The sequence below is a fragment of the Megalobrama amblycephala genome, linkage group LG3 (assembly GCF_018812025.1).
Source record: "Megalobrama amblycephala isolate DHTTF-2021 linkage group LG3, ASM1881202v1, whole genome shotgun sequence".
Taxonomy (NCBI): Eukaryota; Metazoa; Chordata; class Actinopteri; order Cypriniformes; family Xenocyprididae; genus Megalobrama; species Megalobrama amblycephala.
The window spans coordinates 27,915,704-27,935,757 of NC_063046.1; the positions used below are offsets into that span (position 1 = coordinate 27,915,704).

Here is a 20,054-nt window from a genome sequence, read left to right on the forward strand (position 1 = left end):
ATATGAATATGTGAACTTGTGAAATTATGTTTTATTAAGAAAGTTTGGGAGAAGCAGGTTCAGGTGAACTTGTGAATATGCTATTATTATGGAGAAAACTGATCATAAACCAGCAGTTATGGGCAGGTTTTCCTTCTCAAAGCAATCGCAAGCAGCAGCAGTCAGTGGTTTGAGCCAGAAAATTCCACGCTAGTCTCAAGTCTGTGGCCAGGGGAAGGCTAAGCCTATGTGTACTTGCTTGACACACTTGATTTGTGTTTTCCGAAGGTGAAAGAAAGTTTCATGGGTTTGGAACAACATGAAGGAGACTAAATGATGACCAAATGTTCATTTTTGTTTGAACTAACCCTTTAAGGACTCACTGACAAACTACTGCGAAAAAAAAAGCACTGAATCAGACCACATTTCAAATCTCTGGCCGTTCGTGCACTGTCTAGATTATTAATTGAACTGTCAGACTGTACCACCTCTTTCTGACTGATGACTGGTTCTAACAGTCCTCTGGAGCTCCACGTTTTCTCCACAACTCCTTTGTGTTTCTGTTTTTTTTTTTCAGCTGCAGGCTGTTCTAACCCATGCCAGAATACTGAGTCCAGCACCAGCTTCCTGTCTCCAGACTGCTCTTCACTGTCAATGGAGGAGTCATCTGTGAATGTCTGCAGGTGGCATGAGCAGGTGTTGTGCTTGTATATCTATTGTGCAGAGATTAAACAGGAATTGAGACAGGACAATTCCCTGCAGTGCCACAATATTATCTGACAGTAAGGTGATTCCCACTCTACTCCAGCTTCTCAGGGTGCAGAAGAGGTAATGAAGGGGATGAGGGGGTCTCACATGAAGGCGGAAAAACTTTTTGCTAGCACACTAGAGCCAACAATGAAAAGAACAAATGTTTATGAAAATTCATCTTTTTACCCTGTCCATGTTCCTTCACATTATCAGGTTACGGTCTAGGGCTGCAACAACTAATCGATAAAATCGATAATATTTGATGATGAAAACTGTTGACAACGAATGTCATTATCAATTAATCGCGTCTGCCTACTGTGCACAGAAAACTTACACCAGTCGCATCAAATTACAGCACTGAATAACGCATTTCTATGGACAAAATGCATCTAAAAATAGTGGGGGAAAGAGCTGCTGCGGGAAAGGTACCTGCCCAAAACATGAGAATTCTTTATTTTAAGCTTCAAGCTGCATTGGCGTAATGTTTAACATGGCTTGTCCTGTCAGGTGCTTTGACAGATGCATGTGCTGTTTAATGTGTGATATGTTCCCTCAGCGCAAAACTTTCATTTTACGGTTATATCCTTATCTGTAAGTGTTACAAATCCATGCGAATAATTCCATTTTGCATGAAGGGTCATACCTGAATGAGCGCCGGTGCACACAGGCGCATCAAACAGACGGGACACATTAGAGAGGGAGAATTAAAATTCAGTGCAAAAATATTCATTTTGGTGAAATATGTTGGTCTTTTTATCCAATTAATTTATTAATCAAATGGACTAATTAATCGAATCAACCAACTAATCGATTATTAAAATAATAGTTAGTTGCAGCCCTATTACGGTCCTGTTTGTAGCCACTGATTGCCTTCATTCTGCTCCAGGTGAGCTGAGTCCACATCTTAAGTATGAAGATAATGCCTGCAGGATCAAGCGCAAATATTTATTTTCTGTTAAAAACAGTGGATAAGCAGCCCGTCCGTCAAAACTAAACAAAGCTTGTCACTCCAAATCATTCTCACAGGAACAACAACAACACAAAAAAAAAGATAGAGAAAGAAACCAAAGTGAGATAAAAGTCCCCTTACAGTCCTTGGGATATTTCCTTCATAAGTCCTGAGGTTTGACAGCACTCCCAGAGTACTTGGGTTTTCACTCTTCACTGCATTTGTTTAATTAAAGTGAATGACATGAAATAGTACTTATCTTGTTTGGGCTTCAAGTGTATTCCAAGTCAAGAGAAAATCATCACACACAGGGTTCCAAACACAGCATCGCACAAATGAAAGAATTTAACTTTGACTTTTGACCAATTTTGTAGGTTTCAGACTATTTTGGTCAATGCACTGTGCTTCTTTGGTATGGAGTCAACATATTTATACATCAAATTGTCAAAATCAGAGCTTTCAGCATCTGCAAAGTCTGATAACAATTAGATGAGATCAAAACCACTATCATCCAATGATCCAATCAATTCCCGATGGACAAAATCATGTCCAGCCCTACATTTTTTCTTGTTCAACAAGCCGCTTCACTTGCATATACGTCAAAGTAGGGAAGACAAGACAATAGCGACTTCCATTTTAGACACGTGCTGGTATACGGTAATACGATATATCACGATGATGAAAATGCACGATATTGTTATCATGGGCACTTAAAAATACCGTGAATAATTATTTATTATGAATTATTCCGATTTTTAGAATGCATTTTAAGAATACTTTACCCGTCAACCATTTAAAATACACAACACTGCTGTATGCGGCGTCAAAGAGGCACGCACACTGATGTAAACAAGCCCAACGTGCATGAGCAGAGAGCGCATGGCGAAATGAGTGAAGGAGACGTGCTGAATGAAAATGCAATTTCACTCTCTGACAGCAGATGGCACTGATGGAACAGCAGAACTGCAGCGGTTACCCCAGTAACCCACGTAAACAAAGCAGCTGCACTACAGCTACTACAAATGATTTAAACAGCAATTCAGATTTTTGTATTCGCTATCATGTTCATCACATCACCCAATAAGGCTATTTATTTTCAAAAAACATTTTTATACTTCACTCTGGACTATAACATTCCCTAGATATTGTTTTAATATGTTCTGATTCTTTAGGCACCATTATTTAAGTTAATTCATTAGTTAACATAAACTGACAATGAAAAATACCTCTAACGCATTTATTAATCTTAATTTTAACATTTAATAACACTTTATTAAAATCAATTGACTCATTGAGTCACGTAGTTTAATTCGTCATGTCCTGCCCCAATAAAGACGTAACTTTACATGAATTAAATAAAACAGACATGAATGAGTGCATGTTGAAAATAAAAGCGCTGAATTTAATTCTCTATCTGTTGTAGAGAAAATGTTCGTTCATATTGCTTAGCAACTGACGGATGATCAGGAGGCTTAAGCACGGCCACTGAATGAAACTTTTGACAAGATTATCTTGTTTAAACACCCTAGATTATATTATCATTTACTACATAACAATTATTTCGCTAATACACATATAAATATAGCCTACCGCTTTGTGGAAATTAATTATTTATTATCTCCATGCGCGATCGCGGTTGATTAAGTTATAGTCAAACAGCACTTTGTCAGTTGGCATTTCATGATTTAACGTTAGATTAAATTTAGATCATAAAATGCCAACTGACAAGTGCTGTTTAACTTTATATAGTCTCGGGGAAAAAAAGTTCGTTCATATTGCTCAGCACCTGATGGGTTGATGATCAGGAAGCCTCAAGCATGGCCACTGCATGAAGTTTTTGACAAGATTATCTCGTTTAAACACCCTAGATTATATAATCATTTGATTTACTACATAACCATTATTTAGTTAATACAAATCTAAATAAATGCAGCTCTGTGGAAATTATTTATTATCTCCACACGCGATCGCGGTTGAGTAGCCCAATTTATAGTTTTGTGTAAATGCATAGATAAGTTACAGCACTTTGTCAGAAAGCATTTCATGATCTAGACCGACAAAACATAATAATTAATAACACTAGTTGGAAAATGCAATGATGTATGCTGTTTTGTTTGTTACTTTCCTGACAATGTTATATATTCCAGCTAATATTATTCAGTGAATTAAATTAAAATTACCCAGTGAATTATTCCTCACTCTTAAACCTATTAAATGGCACATAAACCTTCTAAAACTGTTTAAAATAAATTACATTTCTGCAAAGGTGATATAACTCCCCTGTCATTTATTTTCTCCATTTTAAAACATTAGACTTTTAACATTTATTTTGAATAAATATCGGTTCTGCATATCGGTTATCAGCTGCATAATCGGTATCGGTATCGGTTATAAAAAATCAATATCGGTCGATCACTAGCTTCTAATAATCCAGACGACTACTACTACTACTACTACTTTGTGCATATTCAATGTAGTGACGATGCAAGCTGCCTCTAAAAACGAACGATTTAGAAGAACAACAACATAGTGACTAAAAACGCTCTGTAGAATGTTGTCTGTTTAGGGCTGCTGTAGAAACATGCCGGCGCATAATGGCGACTTGACATGGAGGGGGGACCCGTGGTGTATGAGATAGAAAGGGCTCATTCTAAGGTAATTAAAACATAACGGTTCATTATGTAAGGTCTTTATGCACCACTGAAAACATAGTTATGTAAATTATATTGCATTTCTGTCAAAAGATCCTCCCGAATTTTACACATTGCACCTTTAATGGACCTGAGCTAACATGAACAGTTGTATTTTTTAACTAACAAAGAAAATTAACTTCTGTAACAAATGTAGCTATTGCTCATTGTTAATGTTAGTTAATTAATTAGTAAACATTAACGTTTAGATTTTTTTTGTGCGTATTACTTTATTGTATATATATATATATATCTATGTTTAGGGTTATTTTTGTTACAAGAATAAAAGAAAGAAAATTATTAAACCTGTTATAGTATTAAAATTTTTTTGCAACTTATTTCAATACCTTGATAATACCATATACCATGATAAAAGATTCAGCAATTATCGCAACATGATCGTTTCATATGTAACATGCCTATTCCATTTTATGGTGACTTTAAGCTCTAGACGTTGAAAAGAAACCATTTACTTAGAATAGAATAGAATAGAATAGAATACTTTAATCATGACTAGACCAAAACAAAGCCAAGAAGAGAAGAATGTCAATGCTGAAGCTCAAATCTAACAGAAAACGATCTGCAATCAGGTAGCACAAGGTAAATCTCAGACTTTCTTTCTGACACCTAAACATTGATTAGTTCTTTTCACCAACTTGAACTTAAAAAGACTTGACTTCATACTGTATTCTTTGCAGCCAAGTCTGCATTCAGTCCCGCACTTTCTCTCTTAAGACCACACAGACATTGCTTTGCAATATGAGAAATGTTGAAGGCTAGTCCTACACAGTTACTGCCTGGCCTCATTTCAATCCAGCCTCACCATCACTTAAGTGCTATCGTAATCATTACTCATTCAAGCTTTCCGTATTTTCGAGTATCTATGAGAAGCTCTGCCTTGCTTTCCAAAGATACAATTACATCACATCAGCACAGATAAGGCAATTTAATTAATTCACAATTTAATAATTAAAACATAATTTTACAATAAACTTTGATTAGATTGCTCAAGACAAATAAATAGGCTACAGTAAATTAAAAAAAAAAAAAAAACATTAACTTGACACTTAACTTCTCACTAAATAGCACGCACGCACACACACACACACACACACATTTTTTACTTCCAACTCTGAACCTTACTTTTGCGGCATTTATGTTTTGCAGTTTTTAAAGTGTCAGTTTGATAAGAGAAAATATTCCCAAAAAATAAATCTAAGACAGATAAATGAAAGAAAGTTACTCTGTAAAGCTCATTGTAGATAGTTAGAGTGACAGCTCGTTTTGGAAAAGACTTTATCTGTGAGCTTTTTTTTTTTTTTTTTTAATTAGAAGAATTTACTTTAAATGGTGCACAATGTATAATCATTTAACGACTCACCGTTGATGCAGACTTCATACAACTCACATGCCACATCTCCAAACAGACAACCTGTGGGGAAAAAAAAAAAAAAATCATCAGTGGAATGGAAATCAGTTGTCTGCTGATCAGTATTTGGAATACAACCCGCAAATAATCAGCAATGTAGGAACTAATTAGTAGGACTTTTAATTTGTGCAGTAAACAAGCTTTGAAATAACCTTATTTTTTGATATGCTTTGGTTCGACACTGGATGGCTGCCACTTTTAATGCATACAACAGCACCACTGCAAGCGTGATATTGATTTTCCAGCGCACAATAATTCAGTAAACATGTTAGCATTGAGTAATTGGGGGGTAACGGCAATTATGATAATATGAATAATTATAATATTAATTATTCATGTTTTTTATTATATATATATATATATATATATATATATATATATATATATATATATATATATATATATATATATAATTATTGTTATTATTACAAATTTTATTACATAAACAGAAACACTGTGGTGAATGTAACTGTGGAACATGAAACAAAAACACATGTATTTCATGTATTTAACAATGTACATTAACATTACACTGAAGGTCGAAATGGCTGTGTGCCCCTCTGTGCATTTGTGATTTATGCTGCCTTCATGTGCTCTTGGAATTATCGTAAAAACAACTTTCCTAGGTAAAAATCAGACCTGCAAACTCAGAAGAGGTGAAAAAGGTGACAAACTACATAATTGTAGGGGGTCAGGGGGAATCGTCCCCCATGAGGCAATTTTTGTGAATTTAACATGTAAACAAAGCGTTTTGGTGCACTCTGACAAGAAAATGGAAAAAACAACATTTGATTCAAGTAAAAAAAAATAAAATACAATTATTGACACTAGGGCTGGGCACTGACACAAATTTCTCAATTGGATTAGATTTCAGGAGCTTCCGATTTGATTTTGATTACCTTCGATTAAATATTGATTAATTTGGGGGCTGTCAGGTTAAGTACATGACAAATTTCCTTTAAAGAAAAAATCTCTCTCAACTAATGCTGTAAACTATACAGAGCAACAGTTGGTACGTCATTACAGCCTATTATTAAAGGTTAAAATGAATCGATTTGTAAGCTATATAAAGAACATGAAGTTTTAAAAACAATAATACATTTATAATACATTTTTAATTAATTATGTTTCTACTCATTTTTTAGCCTATAAACATTTAAATGGTGGCTGTCATAAAACGGATTTATTCAAACATACATTCAATATTGAAGCACGTGTTAATACAAGGGATATGCAATATTGTGCATATATTTATCAAAATGCTCCTCGCTAAGTTTATTTTTGTAGCTGACTAACGAGTTTTTGAACACTGTATGGCTTTTCTGAGGTAAATAGGACGGTAAATGTTACATCTGTTTTATTGTCTTTCCGCGGTTGAAACACTCATTGAGCGATTACATGAGACATGATACGGATTTCGTTAAGCTGTACTGTATCTTTCAACATACCTTCAGAGGTTCATTCATGTTTCTTTCATGTTGTAGCTAGTAAAGTGGAAGAGATAATCGGTTTGTGCGCTCTGCTTGAACTGATGGCACTGTCACGCGCCACAGAACGCCAGGAGAGATATCGCGACAGAGACTTGACGTCCATGATCTCACTCAGTTTATGGGAAAGTAGCCCATTTTCGATTCTTGTAAGGTTTAGCTATTGTGATGCTGATGCTTGCTTTGATTCAACTTCTCGCGTCAACAGCGCAACAGGGTTGTAGGTTGCCAGATTGAGGTCACAAATGCGTTTGAATTTGTATGATGTGTCAAAAATTGTGGCGTTCCTAAATGAATCAGTATTGCTTAATGAATCGGTTGAGCAAATGACTCACTTGTTTCATTAAATGATTCCGCTGTGTCTTATTTCAAAGGCTGCTCATTTGTCGGCCGCATAAGTCATCGAAATGTTTCATTTCAGAAAAGCAACCATTATAAAATTGACTTATTATAATTATTATTATTACTTTTCTGAAATGAGACAGACTCAATGACATATGCGGCTGACAAATGAGACACAGTTGTTGACTGAATTGGTTGAGCAAATGATTCAATAACTGAGTCAAAAGAGTCAGTGTTTTAAAAGAATCGGAATGTGAATGAATCAATGACTCGCATATAAAGACAATCACTTGTCAGTATGGCGGGCCGGTATGGCGGGCCGGAAGGTCCAAAAATATGGCTACCGACTTGTCGCGGGAATTCACTATACAATTGCCAGTAGCCACTGAGTTTACCACTGATAGGCCGGCGGTGCATCTGTATACACACTCTCCTCACGCAGCGAACGACTCACTTTCCTCACGCAGCTGACCACTGACTCTCCTCAGCCGGCGACTCACTTTCCTCACGCAGCCGGCGACTCACTTTCCTCACGCAGCGGACGAATCACTTTCCTCACGCAGCCGGCGACTCACTTTCCGCAGCCGGCGACTCACTTTCCGCAGCCGGCGACTCACTTTCCGCAGCCGGCGACTCACTTTCCGCAGCCGGCGACTCACTTTCCTCACGCAGCATTAACTCTCCTCACGTTTCTTTTCAAATACTGTGATGGTGCAATAACTAACTACATCTAGTAAAATTTATCATTTTTGTGTTGTAAATGTAATTTATTCTGAAGCAATATTCCCATCAGTGTTCTGTAAACTGTTACTGTTAAGATGTAAACTGTTAATCATCAGATTTGTATATGCCCCCTTAAAGGGATAGGTCAATCAAAAATAAAAATTCTGTCATCACTGTTGAACTAAAAATATATTTTGAATGTCAGTAAACAAACAGCTGACTGTAGCTAGTGACTTTCATAGTAGGAAAAAAAAAATATGGAAGTCACTGGCTACCATCAACTGGTTACTGACATTCTTCAAAATATCATCCTTTTTCTTTCTTCTGTTGAACTAAACTCATATAGGTTTGGAACAAACTAGAGTGTAAGTCAATGATGACAGAATTATCATTTAGGTTTAACTGTCCCTTGAAATTGATTGTCATGGCATTTTTTTTTTTTTTTTTTTTTACCTTTATAAAAAGGTAATTTTCCCCTAACCTTGGCTATCAATCTCATGTTAATTAGAATAACTCACTCTGGGGCTTTTATTATTTTTTCCACAGCAGAGGAAACAGAATCTGCATCAGAAGTGGCATTTAGATGCATGTATAAAATTGAATATGAATGTGCAAAACAAGCATGAAAAAGACTGTTTTCAATGCAATTTCAAAATTGCATTGTTTTTGTAACCATCACATTAGACTCAGTGAAACAGTCACTGTTTAGGGGCCCAAGCAGTATAGCTGTTGGTGCCTTGTTTAAAATGTTATTTGTAGTGAATGCTCTTTTGAATGGTGTTATCAAATAAGGAATCTGTTGTAAGCTGATTAAAAAAAAAACAAAAAACAAAAAAAAAAAACATGAAAGTAACGTATACCATAAACTAATGTGATGGTTACAAAAACAATGCAATTTTGAAATGTCAAAAATCTGCAGAACCAGTGTTTAAGCATGACAGCTGCAAATCAAAAATTTATCTTTAGTTAAAGTTATATATTTTATCAACATCTGAACTTTGCAAAAAGGGAAATGTCACTTTTTCAGAATATATTGAAGATAATTTGTAAAATCCACAAAAGCTTTATAGATCTTTATTGTAAAGTTGTTACACGTTTTTCATGCTTGTTTTGCACATTCATATTCAATTTTATACATGCATCTAAATGCCACTTCTGATGCAGATTCTGTTTCCTCTGCCGTGGAAAAAATAACGGTAAAAGCCCTACAGTGAGTTATTCTAATTAACATGAGATTGATAGCCAAGGTTAGGGGAAAAGTACCTTTTTATAAAGGTAAAAAAAAAAAAAAATGCCATGACAATCAATTTCAAGGGATCGTTAAACCTGTGATAATTGATGATAATAATGATAATGATAATTCTGTCATCATTGACTTACACTCTCCAAACCTATATGAGTTTAGTTCAACAGAAGAAAGAAAAAGGATGATATTTTGAAGAATGTCAGTAACCAGTTGATGGTAGCCAGTGACTTCCATATTTTTTTTTCCCTACTATGAAAGTCACTAGCTACAGTCAGCTGTTTGTTTACTGACATTCAAAATATATTTTTAGTTCAACAGTGATGACAGAATTTTTATTTTTGATTGACCTATCCCTTTAAGGGGGCATATACAAATCTGATGATTAACAGTTTACATCTTAACAGTAACAGTTTACAGAACACTGATGGGAATATTGCTTCAGAATAAATTACATTTACAACACAAAAATGATAAATTTTACTAGATGTAGTTAGTTATTGCACCATCACAGTATTTGAAAAGAAACGTGAGGAGAGTTAATGCTGCGTGAGGAAAGTGAGTCGCCGGCTGCAGAAAGTGAGTCGCCGGCTGCGTGAGGAAAGTGAGTCGCCGGCTGCGTGAGGAAAGTGATTCGTCCGCTGTGTGAGGAAAGTGATTCGTCCGCTGCGTGAGGAAAGTGATTCGTCCGCTGCGTGAGGAAAGTGATTCGCCGGCTGCGTGAGGAAAGTGAGTCGCCGGCTGAGGAGAGTCAGTGGTCAGCTGCGTGAGGAGAGTGTGTATACAGATGCACCGCCGGCCTATCAGTGGTAAACTCAGTGGCTACTGGCAATTGTATAGTGAATTCCCGCGACAAGTCGGTAGCCATATTTTTGGACCTTCCGGCCCGCCATAGTCAGCACCTACTGGCGTAACGATGTAACCCTATGCTTTTGAACTGTATTCCAGTACTCTTTACATTTATGCTGTTAAATTTGATCATTTAAATTATCACTCTTATGAATTATAATGTCATTTATTTCTATATACAGCTTACAAAGACATTTTTAGAGAGGATCAGTCTATAAAAGGGAAAAACAAGAAGGCACAGAAGGCACAAATGTTAAAAAAAAAGCTTCTTTTTTTTTTCTTTTTTTTTTTACATTTTTTTAAAAAAAGAGAAAAAATAGTCAGAGATATATAAAATAATAACAGATGGACAAGATGTTACACATGACAAAAGAGGAAGAGAGGTGTGATGCAGCTTGTGATCCATTGAATTCATGTCATTCACAGTCTTTAATGGTTCATTGTAAAGAGCTGCTCTTGATTCTATCCATTGACCTCAATATAGAGTCATTCATCACTGAGCACCACCTTCCAATGAATCATCTCTGGAATATATACTGTAAGAATAATTCAGAAATAATGAAAAAAGAAAATGACAAAAAGTTTTTGTGACTATTGTGGACATCATTTCTAGAGGGATGAGGCAGGATTAGATGCGAACACAGACTGCTGAGGGTGAACCGACCAGAACACAAACTGACAAAACAGTTTGCTGTCTCCATGGAGATGGGACTGAAAGGGAGCTCTTAGGTGACAAGAGGAAAGATTACAAAGCTTTGTACATGTGCCAGTGTGTGTGTGTGTGTGTGTGTGTGTGTGTGTGTGTGTGTGTGTGTGCACATGGCCAAGGGACTCTTTAGCAGCTGTTCTTTGATAAAGCACAAGGGAAAGACAAATGTCCCTGGAAGGGAGAGAGAGAGCGAGAATCAGAGTTCTCATTTTGCCTTTCCCTTTTTCATTACCACATACATTTATTACATTGTACACAGTAGAAAAATGCTTCATTTTTTCCTCCTTTCTCAAGCCTCTGAGATGACTTTATAACCTACACATTTGCTTTATTATCTGTCTTTCTCTTTCCCTGTCTGTATGCCCTCACAGCTGTCATTACTGTAAAAATCATAATTCATAAAAGAGCCAATGTCATTGTTGCCAACCCAAAAGTGCAGTGCAGCTACTGGCATGCTGAATCAGAAAGCCGGCTGTAATAAATGGCCTGTCAATGATGGAGGGAGGGTCAGGTGAAGATTCTATTAAACATGAAGACAGTCCCGCACTAAACTCTGCTCTAAAGCGCTGTAATTACTTCTGGGCACTCAAGTCTTATCAAACCACTCAGCCTCTTTTATTAGAACTTGTCAGGATTCTCATCAGCATTCCATATTAATTACCCCTGTTCCACACAGCGACGTCTGTCTGGATAAAACACGCTCTGCCTGTTACTAGTTCCTAAATCAGGTCGACAAAAATATTTGTTATCTCAGAAGAGTGTCCGTGCAGACAGGCCTCTGCTCGCTGGCTCCGGAGGTTGATTAAAAGGAAACATAATTAAACAGTAATAGCTGAAATCTATTTTTTTCATCTTAGGGAAGACAAGGGTCTCCCATGGCACAGCACACTAAAGAGAAGCCCTTTGGCAATAGATTACCATGTTCCAATCTAAATAAAACACTTGTTTTGTGGATGTTAGACATTGTCAGTAACAATACTGTATAATGAGAAGAAAATATGTCAGTTTATCAAGGTATTAAAATATAATTAAAGTTTCAAATAAGAAAAAAATAGTCCAGACTATGTTCAAATCAATTGGTCTAGTAACAAGAATTTTGTAATATTAATACTGAAGTAAAATTAGCTAATTTTCATTATAATCGATACACGAGACGCAAGATGGTAGCAGTTGAATTTGGATGTAATGCGAGAGCGAGTCTGCGATGTGCCACAAGGCACGTGAATTTTACGAAATTGAGTCCTCCCTCGAAATTTGGTCTACCTGTACATTAACTGTCAGTTAATTTATAAGTACATGCAAATTACTTAATACTACATAATAAAACAAACTGGACAGTGAAATTTCAGTTGATAAACTGTTAATTAATAATAATTATAATAATACTTTAGCAGACTGACATTGTCACGACTGGCTATGATAAAAGCACATGACGAAGGAGTATCCAAACGCAAACAGTCTTTATTAAAGGTGCAATATGATTCTCTACAGACAATTTTTTTTGTTATACTGGTTGAAAGTCTCCTCATATCCTGATAGCAATCATTATGTTAAATGGCCTAAATGTATTTTTCTAAACATATATCGTCTGTGGAAGGTGTGGGACCATAAAATGTTCATCCAATCTTTCTATTCGGTCCGAATGAAATAATACAATTTCATATGTAGAATGAGGTAGTTTGCAATCTCTTGTGATGCTTTGCAGAGAGCAGTGTGTGTGTGTGTGTGTGTGTGTGTGTGTGTGTGTGTACGCGCTCATGTGTTTTGGAGGAGTCGTGGCTTTGGACGGCGATTTGCAGGGAGGTTGGGATCGTATCCTTTCAATGCTAGCAGGCTAACATTAGCATTTCCCTGATTACCTACTGCACCTTTAAATCCACACTGGAGAAATAGAGATAAAGCAAATACAACCACTATATAATAAACACACATAGAACAGAAACAGGTGTAGGATTACTTAAGGAACACAGGCAAATGGAAACAGAGGAAAAAACTAAACTTAAACAAAACATACACATTACAGATGCACAGTCTTGCCACTGATGATACTGAATAGGGATGCACTGATACCAATACCAAGCTCCTAAAAAATACCCCCGATACCAAAGACCGATACCTCGCGTGACATAACCAACAGAATTTTCAGAAATGATGACAATACATTGCGAACTGCATGCTTTCAATCACAATTCGTTATCGATTAGTGAAGGCGGGATAGGCGGAATCGCGCTGAATGACACGGACCAGAAGCGCTCTCTCGTACGTGCTCTCTCTCTTTCTTGCGCACGATCCCAGTTCTCTCAGACAGTGCGTGATCAGTTCTCCTTGCGCCTGAATGGTCAAATTCACACATAGTTGTCAAAATGTTCATCGTGTGGAGTATCTCACGTAAATTCAGTCGGTTATGGCTTAAGTGGACGTAAACATTTGGGTAGAACTGCCACATCACCAAAGAAAGAAAAAAAAGGGGGAGAGAAATTAATAAATGTATAAGCATCGTATCGGCGAGTACCAGAAAAAAAAGTATCGGTACTCATACTCAGTCCTTAAAAAATTGTATCGGTGCATCCCTAATATTGAATATATGAGACTGAATGACTGAATGCTGTGATTGACCAGTTAGAATTATGGGTTCCTTCCAGAGAGCAGCATGATAGAGTGGCCCCTTTTTTAGTGGCTTTGTTTCAAGAAGTATTTTTCCCATTCATTTTTCACTTAGAAATAAAAAAAAAAAAAAAGTAAAATCTGCTAAAAGACTAAGGTACAAGACTGTGTGCTTAACAGCTTTAATGAGGGAATAAACTACAATCCTTTGAGGCATCGTGAATGACATAAAATAAAAATATATAAAAAATATAAAACTATTGGTTAAAAGATGTTGATTATATTATACTGAAAAAAAATATATTGTGTTTATTGCAAAATATGCATATACAAATATTTAGGTATATATATTTTCAGAGTACAGGGAGAATGACTCTATTACTTCATGAAACGGAAGTTGCAATAGTATTTTCTTCCCTATTGTGATGTATATCTGAGTAAAATGGCTTCCAGATTGAGAAAAATTGTAGAGCGGGACTTGAATTTATCCATCAAGTATTGGTTAGATTGTTAGATCATTGTGGTTTGCTATGTGATCTCACGTGAATGACAAGTTGTCCCGTCCTCATGCAAGTAAATGTCATCAGAGAAGACATGTCATTGCAAGAGGGAGGGGAATTTATTTTGATTAAAGATTACTAGGGATACTAGAATAAGAATTGTCCATTTTGATTTTATGGTGACTTTAAACAAGTTTATATTGATGATTAACAACTTTGTGGCTCACAGTAGGTCTGTCACAGTTATTGTTAAAAATCAATTCCCCTATGGAGAAAATGAATGGGATTTTTATGAATGGGATTTTAGAACTTGACTGCTGACAACTGCTTCAACATCATACTTTCAGACATGACTGTTGCACTTAGCAGTAATTTAGAAGGAGTTTGTTGGATTGTTGAAAGCATTCATAAAACATGTTTCAATGAAGATGCCAGTTGCATCTTCATAAAAATACATTTTAAACAAACATTTAATTAATTCTACTGTTATCTTTTACTAGCAAGCAACACTCTGGAACAAATTACATTTTGTGCTTGAGTCTGATGAAAATTTCTTTCTTACTCTGAGCCACAGGAAGCACACCAGGTGCTGAGCACATCTGACTCTTCACCCCTCCCACAGAAAGAAGCTTTGACTGAAGCCTACAGGCTGACATCTTTATGAAGAATCCATTTTAACGCACCCACCACTCACACAGTGCTTCATTTCCCCAGAGGTTCAGTCTGTGAGGATGAACAACAACAGCAGAGTATGTGAAGTCTCATTCTATGGTGATTAAAGCAAACCTGGAGAACTGCATACTGAATGATGATGGCATGAATTAGTGTTTTGTGTTTTTTTTTTTTTTTTTTTCTCAGCCTGGGAGATTTATACACACTTAAATTTCTGTCTTTTATGGATATCCAATGCCTTTTGTGCTAAATAATAGTTTATATGCACAAATCTGGAGCAAAAAAAATGCTTGCATGCCATATTAATTCTACCGTCTTAACTACATGTGGTGTGGAAATGGATTTTGGTGAGGTTAAAAATAATCAGTGCCAAGTGACCTGAATTCTAAATTATTAATTCACATCATTATGATCCATGGAGGATAGGGGGACTCTATTCACTTATGACTGCACTTGTTTAATCATTTTTGTCCTGGTGTCATTGTAGACAATTTTAATATGGGTGTAAATTGAACTAACTGCTATATAATTACACATTCTGTTATTCTCGGCATATTTACAATATATGTTAAATGGTAGCAGTATAGGTATGAATATGACATTCAACAATCTTGTTGCTTTCTAGAGATATTTCATTAGTGGAACATTCTATAGGCTCCTATATTTATGAAAGCGTTATGAATATGTTCCTTATATCATTTTATTGTAAATAAATAACTGAAGTAATAAATGACTTGAATGAAGTACCAAAAATGTTCCCATGGATTATTCAGGTCCACATATGTTAATATGTTATAATTACCCACTCCAATAATTTTACATTCTTTAACACCTAAAGTTGACTTGAATTTTAAACATAAAATCATTTTGAACTTATGAGCTTCAGACAAGCAGTGGTCATGAATGGCGACTACAGGTAAAATGTTTATGGATTTCTTCTTAAACCACACAAGCAATAAAAGCATACTGTTTGTGTTATAGTTTGTTATAAGACTTTCTTAAAGGTGCCATCAAATGAAAAATTGAATTTACCTCGGCATAGAGGAATAACAAGAGTTCAGTACATGGAAATGACATACAGTGAGTCTCAAACACCATTGTTTCCTCTTTCTTATGTAAATCTCATTTGTTTAAAAGACCTCCGAAGAACAGGCGAATCTCAACATAACACCGACTGTTACGTAACAGTCGGGCTCATTCATATGTACGCCCCCAATATTTGCATATGCCAGCCCATGTTCAAGGCATTACACAAGGGCAAAACGTCTGGATGTGCACAGCTGAATCATCAGACTAGGTAAGCAAGCAAGAACAATAGCGAAAAATGGCAGATGGAGCAATAATAACTGACATGATCCATGATATCATGATATTTTTAGTGATATTTGCAAATTGTCTTTCTAAATGTTTCGTTAGCATGTTGCTAATATACTGTTAAATGTGGTTAAAGTTACCATCGTTTCTTACTGTATTCACGGAGACAAGAGCCGTCATTATTTTCATTATTAAACACTTGCAGACTGTATAATTCATAAACACAACTTCATTCTTTATAAATCTCTCCAACAGTGTGTAATGTTAACTTTAGCCCGTTAGCCATGGAGCACAGCCTCAGACTCATTCAGAATCAAATGTAAACATCCAAATAAATACTATACTCAAAGGAATCGATGCATGCATGCAGCATGAATGCCGAACACTTTGTAAAGATCCATTTTGAGGGTTATATTAGCTGTGTGAACTTTGTGTTTGCTGTTTAAGGCAGTCGAGAGCTCGGGGGCGGGGGAGCGCGAGATTTAAAGGGGCCGCGCACTGAATCGGTGCATATATAATTATGGCTCAAAATAGGCAGTTAAAAAAATGAATTAAAAAAAATCTATGGGGTATTTTGAGCTAAAACTTCACAGACACGTTCAGGGGACACCTTAGACTTAGACCTTAGACTGATTCTAGGGCACCTTTAATTCAGTCAGATCTAAGGAGCTACTGATGTTGATATCAAAAATGATTCATAAACTAGTTTTCAGAAATGCTATATTGCTTTAAATGTGCTACAAAATTCTTATATAATTCAGGAAATTGTCTACATGTTTTATTCCATCAACAAGGACAGAAGCACACCTGTCATCTTTCAGGGTCAATTCATCCGGAGGATCTATTTCAAATTCAACCAATGAATATACCTGACCTCTAGCACCCCCATCTTCACTATTCCCCACACCACAGATCTATGACAGCTTGTCACTAGGCCTGTACTCTCAAAGGGACAACTTTGCACCTAATTTTCCCTAGTACCATAAGACTGTATATTATTAATGTAAGGATATTATTACTATAAGTTACAAATATGCACCCTTTAGGGGTAGATAAAGTATAAAGGTGTCCCTTTTAGGGTACTACCCTAGTGACAAGTTGTTGTACCCTCAATTTTTGCACTTCTTTCCCCCCTGAGTGTATGAAGATCTTCATCTCACTGGAGGAATGATACAGTTTAGGTGTGTACCAATCATACAAAACATTTAATTAAGAGACGCTATCCCTTCTCTTCCAATTATCATCAATCGTGACATATGCCAAGGACATGACTCTCAACCCTATGTTGGCTTGTTTTCAGATTCACACTGTCCCTTGGTGTACCTTACTGAATGAGCTTTTGGCAGGTAAAGCAAAGAGGCATATAAAGAAAAAAGAGAGAGGAAGGGACTGCAGAGAGAGAGAGAGAGAGAGAGAGAGAGAAGGGGGAAATGAGAGTGGAATGGAAAAGAAGCAGTGTTGCTTGCAGCTGCATACTCTGCCACACAGACAGGGTACATGACCTGGGTGTAAATTAATAGCGCATCTTGAATAGGAGACTTTTGTGCTCACCGAGTCTCATTAAAAAGCCACCTCTGTCAAGGTAAAGCCAAAAAACTTGTAACACTATGTAACATTTTTTGTTCAAAATTAACCAAATAAATTTGGTAACACTTTATAATAAGGTTTCATTAGTTAACTACATCAGTTAACATGAACTAAGAATGAACAATACATCTACAGCATTTATTAATCTCAGTTCATGCTAATTTCAAGATTTACTAGTACATATTTAAAAACAAAAATTGTATGTGTTAACATTAGTTAATGCACTGTGAACTAACATAGCAAACAATGAACGGCTGTATTTTTATTAACTAATATTAACAAAGATTAATAAATACTGTAACATATGTATTGCTAATTGTTAGTTCATGTTAATTAATACATTAACTAATGTTAATGAATGAGATCTTACTGTAAAGTGTTACCCAAAATTTAAATATTCAATACATCATCAATCCTTCACCCAAAACTTGTTTTTGTCTTACCTGATTCACTATGGTAAGCCTATTATAAGTGTTTATATATTAGACCTTTCGCAGGAAATTACATATATCACTTGTCCATGCTTGTCTTGTCATATCCGCGAAAAGAGAAAAGTTGCCCTGGCTACTTTGCTGTGTTAAGCTGAAGCTGAAGTGCAGAGTGATGTCATCAAAATCATTGATCCATATTGACAGAAGTGAGAGACTCTAAGTTTTGAATGCTTATATCTTCTAAATGTGAAGTTTGTCATTGTTTTGGAGAACACTAGCTTATTCATACTAAAAGCCAAAAAAGCCAAATATAATATAATAGTCAAAAAACAGTCACGCAGAGCCAGAGCACAACCAAAACAATGTTCTTCCACAAAATGCATTCTGTTTTTTTTAACATTTACATAGGTAATCTTCTTACACCCACATTCACAATGTTCAATTTGGCTTTCCCTGTCAGTTTAAAGAGAGGACAGAATCTAATAAAGTTATTAACACCATGTGCTTTATAGACCGAAACTGCTATAATGTCTACATGTCCTATGTCAGAAGAATAGGAAGGGTTACCTATCCAACAATCTTGACGTCAGAGAATTCATGGTAATGGTGGACAATAATAAAGTACTCCCTCATCATTGTTGGTGGTTTCTCTTACTTTCACACTGGTTCAAACCTCTGGAGAACCTCTAGGCCTCTGAAGGTGGCACAAATATCATATCCTATATACTTTAGATGAATATTATGCCTCAAAGCCTTTCCATTATGGGTTACTGAAAGAACCAGTGGCAGGAGTTCTTGCAGAGACTTATAGATCCTACTTTGTTCCTCAGAAAACTGCCCTGTTTGTTTCTTGTTTTGCTTTTTAAGGTATTGATTGTGTAGAATGTGTACTAGAAACAACATTACCCTGAACCAGGATCCATCACTGATGACAACCACATGCAGATTTAAAAACTTTAAAACTCTAGTGGTGACAAATTATATACAATTTAACAGTTACACAGTTAGATTATAACACTACCAGAATGAAAACTCCCAATTGACAATTCTTATGTATTAGATATGTAAGGAATAATTGACTCCGGGCCGTTGAATTCTTAAAGGTCCCGTTCTTCGTGATCCCATGTTTCAAACTTTAGTTAGTGTGTAATGTTGTTGTTAGAGTATAAATAAAATCAGTAAAATTTTAAAGCTCAAAGTTCAATGCCAAGCGAGATATTTTATTTAACAGAAGTCGCCTACATCGAACGGCCAGTTTGGACTACATCCCTCTACTTCCTTCTTTAATGACGTCACTAAAACAGTTTTTTGACTAACCTCCGCCCACAGGAATACACAAGAGTTGCGTTTGTAGAGTGTGTTTGTCGCCGTGTCGTCGAAACGCTGTTATTTTCATCCCGCAGTCCAATCACCGGGTCTGATTCCGGCTCAAATTGATAGGGTAAAATTAAAGACATGTTTACAATAATGCTGAGCGCGTGCATCTCCACGTTATGGTAAGAGGCATGACTTTTCCGGGCAAGATGCGCTCTCTCTATGGCTCTGCGTGCGCTCAGAGCTGTCGAATCACAACACAGGAACCGCTGGCACAATCAGAACTCGTTACGTATTTCTGAAGGAGGGACTTCATAGAACAAGGAAGTCATCAACCCGTTTTTATGACAGTGGAAACAGCGGTATACAGATGAGATAAGTAAATTATGTGAAAAATACTGGGGTTTTTTTACACATGAAACATGAACACATGTTATATTGCACACTATAAACACAATCAAAGCTTCAAAAAACCACGAAAA

General features: G+C 36.2%; 1 protein-coding gene across 2 annotated transcripts in view; it reads right to left on the reverse strand.

Moving 5' to 3' along the window:
* The window catches only part of ptprn2 (protein tyrosine phosphatase receptor type N2), a 217,873-nt gene that overhangs the window by 182,819 nt on the left and 15,000 nt on the right, over positions 1-20,054 (reverse strand). For both annotated transcript variants that reach the window (XM_048184803.1, XM_048184806.1), the window contains exon 2: positions 5,750-5,800. In XM_048184803.1, coding sequence (XP_048040760.1) covers positions 5,750-5,800 — 51 coding nt within the window. The remainder of the gene's footprint in view (positions 1-5,749; positions 5,801-20,054) is intronic.